Genomic DNA, 17,397 nt, shown 5'->3' on the forward strand with positions numbered 1-17,397 from the left:
CATTGCGTTTTGACGTAATTTTTGTGATATGTGTGGGAATTTACTGGAAATATAGTTTTTAGTTACCAGTAATCCTAACTAAGATTTATACACTTTTAAAGGTGACAGGAATACATTACGGATATTTTCATTCATTTTTAGAGCCCATTCAGGCGAACAGTGACCAAGTTCTTCCCATTAAAATGTCCAAGGTGGACTGGAGTTCGGATGAGGACGACGAAGATGGACACACAATTACTGCTAATAAATTCGACAGGTACCTTTCACTCTCCAAATCCGGCTGTAACTGTGCCGAAGGACAAATTTTGAAGTGGTGAAAAACGCACGCGGAGTTATTTCCAAGGCTGTCGGTAGCACCCAGAAAAGTTCTCTTCATTCCTGCTACTAGTGCTGCCAGAGAGAGAAATTTTAGCCAGGCCGGTCACCTGAAGATCGTGCTTGGAATCAGACAAGGTGCATGATCTCTTATTGATCCATCACAATTTCGTAAGTATTCCGAACATACCACGTAATCACAAGAAAGGAAACATTCCTCAAACTCTATAAATGTATGATTCCATTTTCATTTACTTCACAGGAAGAATTACAAAACGGCAGCTGTAGTAGTAGCTCCAGGAACACAAATGACTCCTGTGTATCAGGGAGCACCAGTAACGAAAAACGAATTGTATAGTTATGATCCACATGCAACTTTATTTACAGGTCATGATTTATTTATAAATTAACTCTTGTAAAAAGAAAATTGGTGAGTTACGTTTAAAAACAATCCTGCATTCGATATTAGTACAATGTATATGTGGCCGAGTCTGGAGATAGGCTACACTATTACAGTGTCGCCGTTTTTCTAGCGAACGGAACAACATACTATATGAAGACATTACATTTCATAACGTTACAGTTACTGGAATACATGATTACCTCAAAGACTTAAATCCGATAGTCTGCAACATATTAACACACTTCAAATGTAACATATACAATTTTAATATTTAGGTTATAAAACTAATAGTAAAAAATGAAAGAAATTTGTAAAAGAAATAGGTGAGGGTTAATGTAAAGTAGTGGCCTATGATCTCAAGGAGTCCGGCGTAGTGCAGCTCGCTGGCTGGCTGGCACTGCGTCCGCCGGTTACTGGAGACCGGCCGAGCGTTTGGCGCACTCGGCCAGTCGCTGGCGATCGGTAGCCTGCAACCGACTGCATAGGACGCTCGACCGCATACTCCCGAGAGTCAGAGAGGCGAGCGAGACTCACCGGTAAAAATCAGAGATAATGCAGACCTCTACTAATCACGCTGACCATTGCACCACAGAGGCGGACATTATTGTTATCATATTGGTCATTTCTTTTTTCGTATTAATTGGCATTGCTTCTAACATTTTAAATTTGTCTCGGATACGGAAAGAACATATCGGCGACCTTGTTAAATAATACATTTAAAAACTATATTCAATGCAGAAAATATAGTATTTTTCAATGTTGCTGTTGCGAACTGGAGATACAATCATATTATATGAATGCGGTTTGCATGAGCAATATCCATTTTATGCATAATTTTGTAGCTCTGATTTCGGAGGCTCTGCTTTAATTAGGAATGGGAAGAATACCACGTTCTGCATACAAATTAGGTACATATAAAGTGGCGTACTACAACACAAGCACGTAAGTTTTACTGACGCTGTGTATACGAACGTGAACAATTATAATATTTCTGTTCTAAGAAGTACGTGAGTAACATATTCTCACAAGAGACTGAGAAATTTTTTTTTCAAGTTTTACCCGTCCGCTATGTACGTAGGGGAACTCATATTAGAGGGCAAAATATTTTTCAGTAAGATAAGTAGGAGTCCGCCTCTGTGGTGTAGTGGTTAGTGTGATTAGCTGCCACCCCATGAGGTCCGGGTTCGATTCCCGGCTCTGCCACGAAATTTGAAAAGTGGTACGAGGGCTGGAACGGGGTCCACTCAGTCTCGGGAGGTCAACTGAGTAGAGGTGGGTTCGATTCCCACCTCAGCCATCCTGGAAGTGGTTTTCCGTTGTTTCCCACTTCTCCTCCAGGCAAATGCCGGGATGGTACCTAACTTAAGGACACGGCCGCTTCCTTCCCTCTTCCTTGTCTATCCTTTCCAAACTTCCTATCCCCCCACAAGGCCCCTGTTCAGCATAGCAGGTGAGGCCGCCTAGGCAAGGTACTGGTCATCCTCCCCTGTTGTATACCCCGACGCAGAGTCTGAAGCTCCAGGACACTGCCCTTGAGGCGGTAAAGGTGAGATCCCTCGCAGAGTCCGATGGAAAACCGACCCTGAAGGGAAAACAGATTACGAACGATGTTAGGGTAGGTTATGAGTTTATGACAAAGGGGATGAGTAACGTTATGCGTGGACTCTGACCTTGCCGGCCTCCTTGCCTTCTCTACTGCCAACTTAGTTTTGATATGACGAATCAAAGCCTTCTGAGGTTCTGATATTGAATTGGTGGCGTGGTAGAGCGGCTGAAAAACGGTATGAAGAGAATACCAAGAGAAATTAGAAGACATTTAAAAAACGTATAGTTAAAGTATATACACTATGGAACTTCCGTGTTTTTCATAAATATGCACCGTAGTTTGGGTTTATTATGAAGCCTTCGTGGCTCAGATGGAAGCGCGTCGGCCTCTCACCACTGGATACCGTGGTTCAAATCCCGGGCACTCCAAGTGAGATTTGTGCTGGACAAAGCGGAGGAGGGACAGGTTTTTCTCCGGGTGCTCCGGTTTTCCCTGTCATCTTTCATTCCAGCAACATTCTCCATTATCATATCATAGCATCTATCAGTCATTTATAATCACTTTGGGAGTGGCGACCCCATCGTACTAATAGCCTATATATGATTCATTCATTACATCCCTGAACCGGTCGAAGACTGGAAAACAGGTTGTAGGTTTTCAGTTAAGTTTTATTAAGCTAGTTTGTTAACGTTGTATATGTAGCCTATTGTCTTCCTTTACTTCCAACCTATAACGTCAAAATACCGTTTCTTAACCCCTAAAATGACATCTTAAATATCCAACATTTTGGTTACGTACTCGAAACCCTCTTCACCGCTCCCTCTTCCCCTACATCATTCCGGTTAATAGACTCGACTGGAATCGAAACCAAGATACCGAGCACTGAGGGCCAAGACGGTGACCACTCAGCCACAGAACCGGACGACGAGCTTATGTAATGCAATCGGATAAGAAGTATGGCTTTAGACACGAATTTCGTGACTGTTCTTTCTCCACAATTACTTTTACAGTTTTATATAATTAAATGTACCAGTCTAATTATAGAAATAGGTTGATCGTTCATTTCTTCACATGGGAGGCTATTGTTGGTTACAAAAGCCCTAATGGATAACGATGATCGTGCGTAGCACAGCACTTACGAGATCCCTTCTTTCCTTAGTTAATACGCCATTATGGTGCGGTACCACACACAATGGAACGCCTTAACAGTAGCTATATACAGGTTACGTGTTTTATCGGAATCTCATCTCTTTCTCAGCGGGCATTCTCCAAACGCCAGTACAAAGCTCACTTCTTGTATTACTCCTCTCACAAACTCACACGTGTGAAATAAAATCTTTCTTACTAAAACTGCTTGTATGCTTTCCACCTTTTCAAAGTGAACTTCAATAAAATCCTGCGAGATACTAGTTGTAACTGGCTTATGCATGTTGTGCTTTTCAGTACTTTCAAGCACAAAATTCATAACCATTTATCACAGGAATAAGCATTGTTTCGTTCACAATGCTCCTGAAATACACATATTCCGGAATGCATTTTCATGCTTTCTCTGGTTGTTGTTGGATTAATGAATTAAAATTGTGCATTCCCTCGAACAGTACAATAAAGCGTAGTGTTCATAAAGATGAAACTTAGAGATAAAAAAGAATGGAGACACGTTCTTGATTTGAAAAAGTGAATGATCATTAGTAGCTGTAATTGATGAATAAAGTCATTGATAAGAGAAAAATGACTTATGGGCAATGTTCCCATTTTTGGAGAACAGTACCACAATTTATTTAAGGAACTCAATTTTCAATATGGTAGGCTAGAGGACTTAGCCCCTATTGCAGGATAAGACAAATCAAGTTTAGCCATTTCCAATAAAAAGGAATTCAGTCTTGTACAAATTAAGTTTTGTTGCGAATGCGTTAATGACTTTAATTACTTATTCTGTGTGCCTAGAGGGATGTAGGTATTGGTTTGTTATTTTAAACTAGTCTTAATGTTGATCTGCACTGACGAACAACTACAATTAGAATAAAAATAACGTCCACCTAATCAGTACACTTTATTGATGTGACTGAACAAACATCGCACTTTGTGGGACTAGTTTCGACCTTAAACCTACGTCATCTTCAGCCACATAATCTAAAATTGACAGTATACTGTGTTCTTTAAAACAATTATGAAATTCAGTCTTAAAATCTAATGGTACATCCTGTATTAAAACTTGATGGTTTATTCCATAAGGAACATAAAATTCAATTCTGCCGTATTAAAATTACGTCCATTTGACGTCTCATAATATGTTAAAATTGTAATGAATGTTGTAGTTTATCTCATCAGGTAACTCTCACTAAGACCGTTGTGATTCATGTTACGACAACGATTACATCTGGTTGTTTGTGCTCTAAATGGGGCATCTCAGTTGTCCTACAAGATCCGTGTTATGAGCAAATCATCCTCAATGAATTATATTTTTTACGATTCAACTAAGATGTTACCTGCTGAGATAAATCACAAAATTCATTACAATTTTAACGTATTATGAGACTTCAAACGGACATAATTTCAATACGGATGAATTGAATTTTAATTTATGTTCCTTATGGAATAAACCATCAAGTTTTAATACAACATGTATCATTAGATTTTAAGACTGAGTTTCATAATTGTTCTAAGGAACACAATATATTGTCAGTTTTAAATTATGAGGCTGAATGTCAATCAATCAATCAATCAATCAATCAATCAATCAATCAATCAATCAATCAATCAATACTGATTTGCATTTGGGGCAGTCGCCTAGGTAGCAGATTCCCTATCTGTTGTTTTCCTAGCCTTTTCTTAAATTATTTCAATGAGATTACAAAATTATTGAACATCTCCCTTGGTAAGTTTTTCCAATCCCTAACTCCCCTTCCTATAAGTGCATATTTTCCCCAATTTGTCCTTTTGAATTCCAACTTTACCTTGTGATCTTTCCTACTTTTGAAGACGTTACTCAAACTGATTCGTCAACTAATGTCATTCCACGCCATCTCTCCGCTGCAGCTCGGAACATACCACTTAGTCGAGCACCTCGTCTTCTTTCTCCCAATTCTTCCCAGCCCAAACATTGCAACATTTTTGTAACGCTACTCTTTTGTCGGAAATCACCCAGAACAAATCGAGCTGATTTTCTTTGGATTTTTTCCAGTTCTTGAATCAAGTAATCCTGGTGAGGGTCCCATACACTGGAACCATACTCTAGTTGGGGTCTTAACAGAGACTTAGGCCTATATTCCCTCTCCTTTACATCCCTACCCCTAAACACCCTCATAGCCATGTGCATAGATGACCTAGGTTTAAGGTCGAAACTAGTCCCACAAAATGCGATATTTGCATAGTCACATCAATAATGTGTACTGATTAGGTGGATGTATAGTACGCGAACCTTTTCTTGAGTCCTAGTTCGCATTCAGCACTATGGAGTTCAGGGCTCAAGAAAAGGTTCGCGTACTATAATTTTCATTCTCATTGTAAATTTTAAACTAGTTTTATCCTTTGGCTTCGCACGCGTGGAAATTAATTTTGCTGAATTTGTAGAACTGATGAGCACTGGAAACTCTAACAAGATGTTTGGTTGTACTGGAAGCCATCTCTTTTCATTTTCAACTCAGTTAATTTATAACTGTTAGGTTCTTCAGTCTACCGAAAATAATTTTGAGTAAATAACACTTAGAAAACATATAACAGATTATACCTGAAAAGAATAAAAACCGGTAATTCTACTTTAATTATTTCTTTCTCAGGTATAATATTAATAATTCCTCTTCTCATAAGCCAACGGCCGTAGCCGTGTTGAAACACCGGATCCCGTGAGATCTCCGAAGTTAAATAACAATGGGCGTGATCAAGATTTGGATGGGTTGCCACGCCCTGTTGTTGGGGGTAAGGGAATGGAGGAGCGGAAAGGAACTGGCCACCCTACTGTACGTAAACTCCTGCTCAGGCACACCTCTACGGAGGATCGGACCTGCCTTCGGGCAGAATACCCCCTTACCTTACTCTTCTTATAAACGAACATTTGCTCCAGTTTATGATACCATCGATGCCTGGGGATTTTGTTGTTTTTCTTATGTTTAATTGCATTGTAATCACAATTTAGGCCAAAACCTGGGATGTTACATTAGTGATAACACACATGGCCGATTCGCTGTAAAGAAAGATATATAGCATGCTTAAGAAAGCAGAATTTGCAATTCCTCGTTAAGTTTCAACCGATGTTTCGCTTTAGAAGTGATAACGAATTCAGTATTAACTGCAAAGTACTAGAGAATAACTTCGGTTGGTACGCTTTAAAGCAGTATTAGCATTTTTATTGTTCAAACAACCTTCCATGGCACTTTGTTGTGATTGCTATATAATCCAATTAAATGGTTAGCTGCGTTGAGGGCTTTTAGTTTAATTAATTCCCACCTTTGGTGCAGTATAGCCATTCTATAACTCGTTCAAGGTCACAGGTGTTTATTAAATTATATTTTTACATGTGGTTTACTTGTTTGAGCCTTTTTACGATAGTAAAAGTGTAAAAAATGTCAGCACAACATTTTGGGAATAGATTTCCCATCTGCAGAGAAGAAATTTGGATCAAGAAGTGCGTACCAGAACTATCCCACATTCAAGTATGATTTTTGTGTAACTGTTATCTGTCGTTGATATTCCTGAAATAAAATATTCAGCATGAATACAAACCTCAGTTTCGACACGTCCCTGAGTTCCGAACACACTCCGGTATTCCTAGTTCATCTGTCTGACGAACTCCACAGTTTCTTCCCAACACTGCTCAGTTCAGCCAAGACAGAAACAAATTATTATACAAATTATAACATCCCATTATATTGAACTCCCAGTCGGGGTATATGGGTAGAGAGGGTGTCTCTTTCTCGGAGGCTCTGGGTTCGATTCTGAACTCAGGACTGAACAGATTTCACTCAGCCTCTTTATGAGCTGCCAGAGAGCCAGCTAAGGAATACGACTGAGGATTTCGCCAGGCTGACCACGTAGCTTTCAAATATATTCAGGTCAAGGGCCGTGGGGGATAGCAAGATTACTGTGGGTTTCCTGACAGTTTGAATTCGGGAGATGGCGAATTTGAATCCCACCGTTAGCAGATCTCCCTGGTTTCCCATTTTATAGCAGGCAAATATTGAGACTGTACCTAAATTAAAGCTCCGGCCACTACTTTCCCGACCCTTTCCCACCCTCAGGTCTCCGAGAACCTTCGATCATTCACTTATCTAGGCAGTCACCCAAGTGACAGATTCCCTATCAGCTGTTTACCTAGTCTTTTGTTAAATTTGGAATTTGGAAATTTATCGAACATATCCCTTGGTAAATTATTCCAATCCCTAACTGCTCTTCCTATAAACGAATATTTGTCCTCTTGAATTCTAGCGTTATCTTCATACTGTGATATTTTATAAGCACCACTCAAGCGTATTCGTCTACTAATGTCATTCCACGTCATCTCACCACTGACAGCTCGTAATACACCACTTGGTCTAGCATCTCGACTCTTTTCTCCCAAGTCCCCCCAGTCCAAACTTTGCAACATTTTTGTAACACTTCTCTTTTGTCGAAAATCACCCGTAAAAGTCGATCTGCTTTTCTTTGGATTTGTTCTAGTTCTCAAATTAAGTAATCCTGGTGAGGGTCCCATACGCTGGAACCATACTCTTATATGCCCTCTCCTTTGCATCCTTACTACAACACTTAAATACAGTCATAACCATGTGATGTGTTTGTGTAAGGTTAAAACCCTAGCAAAAATATATTGGAATTAAGGCCATAACATAAACGCATTGTTGGAAACTAGAATGGTATCTGACAATGAGATATGAAGGCTGTTGAACTGAATCATAGGCAGAGCATGCAATAATTGACTGGGAGACTAAGAGATGAACGCAATGTATAAGTTAGTGTTTGTAAATAACAGAACAGATCGTGATCATGTCCCCCCAATCAGAGGAGAAACTTGGAGCAACAGTGGAGAGTAATGGTTACGTAAATGATTAAACAGTGGTGTGATTCAGTTCATGCGAAGAGGCTACTTCGACATGTTTCGTTGTTGTTGCTGTTGTCGTTATTGCAGTTTAACTACAAGCCATGTAAGAGGACACTTGATTGAAACGAAGCATCTTTCTCAACTAGTGTGTCTAGTTTCAAGGTGGACAGGAATACTCGGCGGATTTCCCACGACCTGAACAGGCATCTGATATGACACAGAAAATATTCCCACTGTGGACATGGTAGTGAAGGACAATCGCCGTATAACTGTAGGTGAGCTATCAACCTCAAACATACATGGGATCGGAGACATTGGAAAGTTTGTTCCGATTGGGTACCCCGACACCTCACTGAAGAATAGAAAGCTATGGAAATGAAGATATTCCTGGAAAATATCAGCCGATTCCACACAGATGGGCCATGTTTCTAGGAGCATATTGCGACTGGTAATGAAACCTGCCTCCGCCATCTCAAGGTGGCAACGAAAGGACTGAGTCTGGAATGGAGACATCCTCCGTCACCAAAACAAAATATGGCAAAGTCTTGTACTTCGGCTCAAAATTTAAGCAATCCCAAATCCACGATTTTATTATAAGTACATGCACCTTATTTACGAGGAATACGTTATTAAAATGTTGTCCCATATTTATGATTTAGGAACTTTTATTTTAGTGCTACTCTTCACATGATAACAGTAGTGAAATCATCCGGTGGGTTTCTAAATGAGTGTGCTTTTGAATTCATTGACTGAAGACGGTATTTGTGTGTACATCAGTTCGGTACTCACTGGGATGGAAACGCTGGTGGTGAGCTCACTGCAAGTAAAGAAGTTATAGAACGTACGGAATTTCCTGCCACAATCCTAAAACCGGCATGGATCCATAATTTTTTTATTTTTTATTTCCTTACATTCTGTTAGTCATATATTTTAAACTTTTTGTGCACTACCTTATGGTCTACAGGTAGGGCAAAAAGGGCTACAATCATAACTAATAAAAACTACGGAAGACACATGACAACGACTACAGTAGAGAGTGGGAGGGACTCACCCATTTCGTCGATGATGGGTGCCATGCGGAGCGTGACTCCGACCAGCAACACACTCATGAGCAACAGGAGACACGCCGTAGCGATGATTGTCCAGCGGGCCCGCTTAGGAAGATCCTCCGGGTCCAGCATCCTCTTCGGTCGAGCTGCCTCCAGCGCCCCTGCCGCGGCCGCTGCTGCTGCCGCAGCTTTACGCCGCTTTCTTCTCCGTTTCTTTCTCCTCCGCATTTCTTCCTCCTCTTCTTCCTCTTCCTCCTCCCTGGTTCTCTCCATGTGGAGGGACACGTAGTCTGTGTCGTAGCGAGACGCCACCATCTTTCTAAGACAGCCGTGAAATTCGAGTTACCGCGCGTGCTTCCCTGTTCACAATGTGTCTACTGAGACATGGGACTGTATTGGACTTGGGTGTGGATTGACAATGAACTCATCAGTAATTTATTTCAAGAGATGAACTTTGGCAGTTATTTACGTCTTAAGGAAATGTCCACAAACCATACGCATGCTACAAATAAATATTTTAGATAAGATTTCTATACATTGTATATACTACATTTCAATGGGACAAGATACTACTTGCTTGTTAAAGAACGTAAGTTATCAGACGAATATTTCAATATCGTTTTGTTCGACTCCTCAATTGTTTTGTCTAGGAATGTATTTGTTGACAGAGCTGGACTGTGTGGTTCAGATGGTATAACACTAGCTTTATGAGTCTAATTAGCGGAGTCAATCATAACCTAGTCCAGCAGTGTTTGAAGGTACTCAGGTACACTAGTCGTGTGTCGGTAGATTTACCGAAATTTTAGAGAACTCTAGTTGGGTTGAAGTTTCAGTTTGTTTGACATTGTGAAAACTATTAGTAGGACGTAAAACCAATAAAATTACATATCTTTTCAGAACAATAAACGATGAAAATGTAAAATTCGTCAAGAGAAAGTATCTAAACTATTATGTACGTGAAGCAGGAACGGATTTATAGACACTAGTAATGAATGTTTGATTCCAATCCTCTTGCACGAACTCTTAAGTCTGTTTACTTCACACTATTCTTCTGTAAAACACTTACATGAATGACAGGAACTCTAAACGGTTGTATAATACCACTACTGTATATTCCACATCTACCTATGGAAACAAAGTGAGGCTGAAAGAGCCCTCGAAGAACATTGGAATACGTTAGAAATCCCTTCTTAAGAGATTAAATTCTATTTACGAGAAAAAGCACGAAAATCTAGTTCTAGCAGATAAATTTCTTGAAGTGAAATGCTGTAAATACTGCACAAAGAATAGTTATTTTGTAAGGATATAGCTGCATGATCGTCCTGTTGTTTCAAAGTTATTGAAAAATGGGTGGAAACTAACGTGTTATCTTAGGTTACATTCTTCTCTGTCTTTGTACTCTAGTTTTCATGCCCATGGCCATATACGAAGACGACTTTAGACAAACAAGTAACGATAACCGAAATTTCAGATGAGGTCTTCAATAAACTTATTCCATTCTGCTCATTAAATTCTCAAAGATGTGCTGTATGTATACGCTGAGAAGTATAATACCTCCTCACAGTAAGAAGTTATTTAAAAGAGAGAGGTAAGATATGAAAACCACAAGAACAACTGTTAAGTAATTTCTCGATGTGATTTTTAAAAGGTGATAGCATATGTCAATGGGTATACTAAGAAATATCTGACTGGTTTTCCTTTCTTACTGTTGCAAAGAGCATGAAATAGAAATATCACTTAATCTGGGTATTGCAGGGCTATGTTGAGTTTCACAAACTAGTATTATTGAGAGAATACTCAATGAACTGTGATTCATGTAGTAATTAGAGACATAATCAAGATGAACTACATATAAACAGCGTACGATGGAGACAGAATACTGTACTGTGAAGAAAAGGGAATAATTTGGGTGGCACCAAATCTTGTGACTCTGCAATGAGATAAGTTAATTCAATTTAATTTAATTCACTATTATTTAATAGAAAACTCAAGGCCATCTCCGTAGAGGCCTTGGAGGATTGTAATGTGAAGCCTACCACTGTCTGTAAGCTCAGCACTAAGTTATGTGAGTTCGAATGGTTAGCTGTATGACCGGCCGTCTTTGTACCAGGAATGATCATGGTACTCATTTCTGATGTAGGCTGAGTGAACTCCAGGGCCGTAAGACCCATCAGAAGTTTAATTTCTAAGCGAGGCTTTCCAAAGGAAAAGAGCAGGCCTTTACCGCATGGGCTAGACAGCGCCAATGATACAATAACAACAATTAAATATCTTCTGAGTTGTACATGCAATTACCATTTTGCTCCTCACGGAGGCTTCGAAATTTTGAATTACGTTTAAACGTTGTGCAAAGTAAAATGTAGTTTAACTGACATATTTCAAAACAAATCCATGCTCTGCGTATTGTTTATTGTTCTGCAAAAATCCTCTCTTTCGTATATGAATATTTCGAGGTAAAGAAGAGTGCTGAACACAAACGTTTGTCTAAAAATATGTCCTGAACACAAACGTTTGTATAAAAATATGTCCCGAACACAAACGTGTGTCTAATCATATGTCCTGAACACAAACGTTTGTATAAAAATATGTCCTGAACACAAACGTTTGTATAAAATATGTCCTGAAGACAAACGTTTGTATAAAAATATGTCCCGAACACAAACGTGTGTCTAAACATATGTCCTGAACACAAACGTTTGTATAAAAATATGTCCCGAACACAAACGTGTGTCTAAACATATGTCCTGAACACAATCGTTTGTATAAAAATATGTCCCGAACACAAACGTGTGTCTAAACATATGTCCTGAACACAATCGTTTGTATAAAAATATGTCCCGAACACAAACGTGTGTCTAAACATATGTCCTGAACACAATCGTTTGTATAAAAATATGTCCCGAACACAAACGTGTGTCTAAACATATGTCCTGAACACAAACGTGTGTCTAAACATATGTCCTGAACACAAACGTTTGTATAAAAATATGTCCCGAACACAAACGTGTGTCTAAACATATGTCCTGAACACAAACGTTTGTATAAAAAATATGTCCCGAACACAAACGTGTGTCTAAACATATGTCCTGAACACAAACGTTTGTATAAAAATATGTCCTGAAGACAAACGTTTGTATAAAAATATGTCCCGAACACAAACGTGTGTCTAAACATATGTCCTGAACACAAACGTTTGTATAAAAATATGTCCTGAACACAAACGTTTGTATAAAAATATGTCCTGAACACAAACGTTTGTCTAAAAATATAATATGCATCTAGAAAGAACGAAATGGTAGAAGATTCCTGACGGAAATATTCGATTTGTGTATCCTGAGGGTGGGGTTAGGTTATATAGAAGGGGAGGAAAGTGAATGAATGGTCTCTACAAAGACACATTGTGAACAAGATGTAAAGATACAACTGCTAAAATTACAATAAGTTTCAATCCATAAATGTAAGTAATTATCTGCTGGATTTAATTACGAAAGACTCTAATACTCCCCATTTCATAACTACATTCAGTATTATGTGAAGGATAGAAATTAGAGCCACGCAGTACATCCCATTCGAACTTGTTACTAATAACGTAGATTAACATATCATTTAGGTAGAAAATTATGTTCCGCAAGTCCTTTCGTACCACTGATTAATGAGTTATATTAATTGTTAACAGTGGTAATAATTAGTTTTTGAGAAGCTTCAATGATGATGAATTTCATTCAAGAGAAGAATATTATGCAAAGTAGTGGGAAAACTCAATAGTTAATAGAATGGTGCCTCTGTTATTCATTCTTAAAACGTTCTATCTTTCTAAATGTTTTCATTTTCAATGAACATAGAACTGCATCTGTAAGTAATCCACAGTCTGGAATAAATCCTGAAATTATGCTACTTCTGCTCGAAAATATTGTATTTAAAAGGAAGAAATCATTGCTTATTAAAATTAAGTGAAGGTAACGAAGTGTAACACATCAAATGTAATAATAAAATACTACTCAATAATTGGAAATAAAGCTATAGTTTATCAATATGCAAAAATAATCACAAGTTATTTTCAGTTCGGATTTCAATACGTCCTTAAATTAAAAAAGACACGAACACATACAAAGTGTAAGACCGATTTGAGGACCGGTACGTAAAGAGAGCATAAAAACTTCAAACAGATAACCTTCCTGAGTTTACAGGCTGTCGACAATGGAGGGATCAAGTATTTTTAACACAACGGTTTTAAAATGTTTGTGCAAATTAAATTAGACGATTTCTTTATTTTCCCATATAATTTAATTTCTCCCTAGTTCATGGATTATCCTTACGAGCATATCGTATAAACTATATCTTAAATACCTGATTAAGTTTGCAGATGATATGTTTACAAAGTGATATGCATAGGCTTCTACTGGCGAGAGTATTAATTATTTTTTCGAAATTGGAAGGGAGTCATTCCGCGCAAATATACCAACGACCTGTACAACTTGCTAACTAATATCGATGTGGACTCAGAAAGTCACAATAACAATACCAATCTGGGAATTTTTCCTACCTGTAGCTCAGAACAGTAAATAGACGATTATATTTGATTTGCAATGCTTAACTCACGAATCCATTAAAACTCTTGTCCTCGCCATTTATATAGTACAGTAGATCCTTTTTACGGCTCTTATGTCGGATATCTGACCGTGAAAATAATTGTTATTCAGAGTGGTAAAATATTCTCAAAATGCTTGGCAGTCGGATACTTTGCAGATGTTCTAACTGTACAATTGTCAGGATTGTATTTTTCAGTTACTCTATAGGTGGATTTTTAATTTCCATCGATGCCAACGATATTCAAATGCAGAGCATGGAACCCACTGAAACGATCATCGTCCATGAATAATGCAAAAAATAATTTCAATATCATGTACGTGGTAAACAGAGATATGCAGAAACATTAAAACAACTGATTCAGGCCAAAATGTTTATGATTTATCCCTGTATCACTAGTTTATTGACTTCCTTACAGCCGTTCCTACTCTCCCATCCTGCACGAATTACAGATATACTGTAGTATAATAAGTGATTGTGCGTTCCTCGTTTAATAAACATCGTTCTCAATAATTTCTCCCTACCTACTATATGTCAGTTAATTGCGAGTGTCTAAATACGCGTCCTCTGCCTTCATTCTGGATCAGAACTCACCGTGAACATAAAATGTACTGGCGGATGCTAATAAATTCTCGATAATCTTGGGCACAGTAATTTTATTACGTAGCTGCAATACCAGCCAGTTGAAGTTTTTGCTTGCTTCACAACGAATATGTTGCTGAGGTACCAGAAATGCTCCTTAGGCTTGCAATCTTCGGAAATCCTAACGATCTCAACTTGTAATGTACACTACTCTTCATAAACCTTTTCCACCAGCGTGAAGGCATTTTAAGACTAGTTCCTCACTTTTTACACGTTAGGTTTAATATCCACCAATGAAAAATGATTACCAATGCGTTGACTGATAGTTGATTAGCATCATCACTGACGTTTCACGAAATGTAATTAATGTATTAATTAATGTATTAATATATTCTTTCAAATGATTCAACCAGTTCATTTTTGATGTAATTGACTTGAAAAGATGAGTAAAAATAGCATAAGAATCATTATTCATTCAAAAGTAATAACAACTCATGACCTCAGAATCCTGTACACTCACAATATTGTTTAAAGTTAATTTGAAAATGATAACATCTGCACACGAAGAACTGAAATAACACTATCGAAGTACATGGCAAATCAGTGAAATTCATATGTAACGAACATTAGCTACATTTATTACGGGTTTTGTGGTAAAGAAAACACGTAATTTTCAAGGGAAATTCAAAATATTGACCTTCGGCTTCTATACACTTCGCCCATCTTTCAGGTAAGTTATGAATACCAAGCCAGAAAACTGCTTGTCTTTTTCGGAAAACCACTCGTCAAGCCATTTTCCAACTTCCTCGAAATTGCTCAAGTACTGCTCTGCAAGCGGGTGACCTATTCATGGGAAGAGGTGATAGACGGCTCCAGGTCGGGGCAGTGCAATTTCAAGGTGTCTTTCGCTTGTTTTGCTGTATGAGACGCCGCATTGTCGTGCAACAAAATCATTTTGCCACGTCTTCTGGCCCATTCCTGTCGTCTTTCGAACCAATGCGTGATTTAAATTTGTTGGCGATGGCGTTGTGCATTAACGGTGTCACCGGACCAGAGCGCGCACTGTCTTTCACAATGAAATCACCACGTTTAAATTGTCACACATGTTCTAATCGATGGAGCGTGTTCACCACATGTTTATATCAGCAAACGATGACTTTCCACAGCCTCTTCCTTTTGATTAAATTGGAAATGCAATAAGTGCCGCAAATGTTCTTTTTTCAGGCACAATCGTCGATATGATCAATGAACTATACAACACAGGGTCAGGCAGACTCAACTTGTGTGTGTTAATGTAGGACGAACAAACTGACGTATGTGTCAACTTCATACGCTGCGTACTGTTCGGTGGCGCCATCTCTTAGTGAAACCGGAAAATACTTATGCATACACCTCGTATACTCTCCGCATTATCTACGCAAGCCTGTTTACAAAACATTCTGAAGTAATTTCAATTTTTATTCCAGTACGGAATTATCTCCAATTTGCAGTAGCAAATATCGGCTATCACCAAGAAATGACGAAATTATCTATGATAAATTTCTGATAAATATCACAAGAGTCTACATACTGTTCTGTTACAAATGGGTTTTTATGAATGATATCAATATGAACTACATTCAAAAGGATATTTAGTAATTTCATTTGTTCAAGTCCATATAGCAAATACAGTACTTCCGTAATGAGTAGTTATTCAGTTCTGAATTCCTGGGGATAAATTTATTCTATGGTCCAGTGTGTATTAGTTTCATTTTTCGTAGTGCTTAACGATAATGGTGTTCTATGATAGAATTATTATGGCATTATACTCAATATGGTTTATCTAGATTACTTTTTTCACTACATATCGAACTACCAAACATTGTATGCGGTACAACAGAGATGAGTACATGTAGTTCCACGGCGTAAATAAATTAGTGGTTGCATATTGAAATACCTCCACAGTTCTAATGGATTTGTGGTGTTAAATCTACTTGCAGCTCATTTTGTTATTCGCTAATCTGTGTAGATAAAGGATTATTTTTGTTTAGAGATCATTTCGTTTCAAAACGATATATGAATGTTATAGAAACTGATATCAATGCATTCCAGAAATACTCTTACAATGAAAAACTATTTTTTAAGGGGAACCGGTAGGGTCTATATCTTTAATGTTAAATTTACTGCTTCTAGGTACATTTATCTCAGAAACGGTTCATACTAAAGACTTCATTTTTTCTCATGCTTTCTTTATACCTTGTTGCGTGTTATTTCTACTCCAGGGCCGCTATCTCACCATCAGATAGCTCCTCAGTTGCAATGACGTAGGCTGAGTAGACCTCGAACGAGCTGTAAAATCCCCTGACCTGACCAGGAATCGAAGGCAGGGGTCCCAGTTAAGAGGTCGGTATGCCATTCCTAGACCACGTGACCGGCTATGAAAGGTAACGGCCTGGAAAAATGTCGGTAAATTGTTTCGCTGACACCGGTGATGGATTTTTGCCGTTATAGAAGGGAGCATCCACAATGTCCACATCCATAGTTGATTCGGATCGATCGATTTTAACAGAGACGATCGATTGCAAGACATCCGAGCTGGTCCTCACATGCACGTTCTGCCGTCCCTGAACCTCATTTGCCCCTCAGCATTAGTAAGTGGCCCTCGTGAGATCTTCTCCGCTGATCACACCATTCGGACAAATGAGCAGTAGAAGGGTCGGCAGTGCTCGGCTTCCTGGCGTTCCCTGCAGTTTCCGCACCATTCAGCCGCACTTATAGCAGACTTTTCCTGGGTTTCTTCATCTGCTCCGTCGATTTGACTTCTTTTCCTAAATTTCGACTTTGGTGAATCCGTGAAGGGATGCGTAAAACGAGAGCGTAAACAGCACAGGCTAACAAACATAAT

The 17,397-nt window shown here is 38.6% G+C and overlaps 1 protein-coding gene across 1 annotated transcript in view; it reads right to left on the reverse strand.

Annotated features, from left to right (window-relative positions):
- Nucleotides 1–17,397, reverse strand: part of LOC136858578 (1-phosphatidylinositol 3-phosphate 5-kinase-like) — a 114,313-nt gene that overhangs the window by 68,894 nt on the left and 28,022 nt on the right. The window contains exon 3 of the mRNA XM_068225717.1: nucleotides 9,347–9,663. Coding sequence (XP_068081818.1) covers nucleotides 9,347–9,663 — 317 coding nt within the window. The remainder of the gene's footprint in view (nucleotides 1–9,346; nucleotides 9,664–17,397) is intronic.

The sequence above is a fragment of the Anabrus simplex genome, chromosome 1 (assembly GCF_040414725.1).
Source record: "Anabrus simplex isolate iqAnaSimp1 chromosome 1, ASM4041472v1, whole genome shotgun sequence".
NCBI classification, from domain to species: Eukaryota; Metazoa; Arthropoda; class Insecta; order Orthoptera; family Tettigoniidae; genus Anabrus; species Anabrus simplex.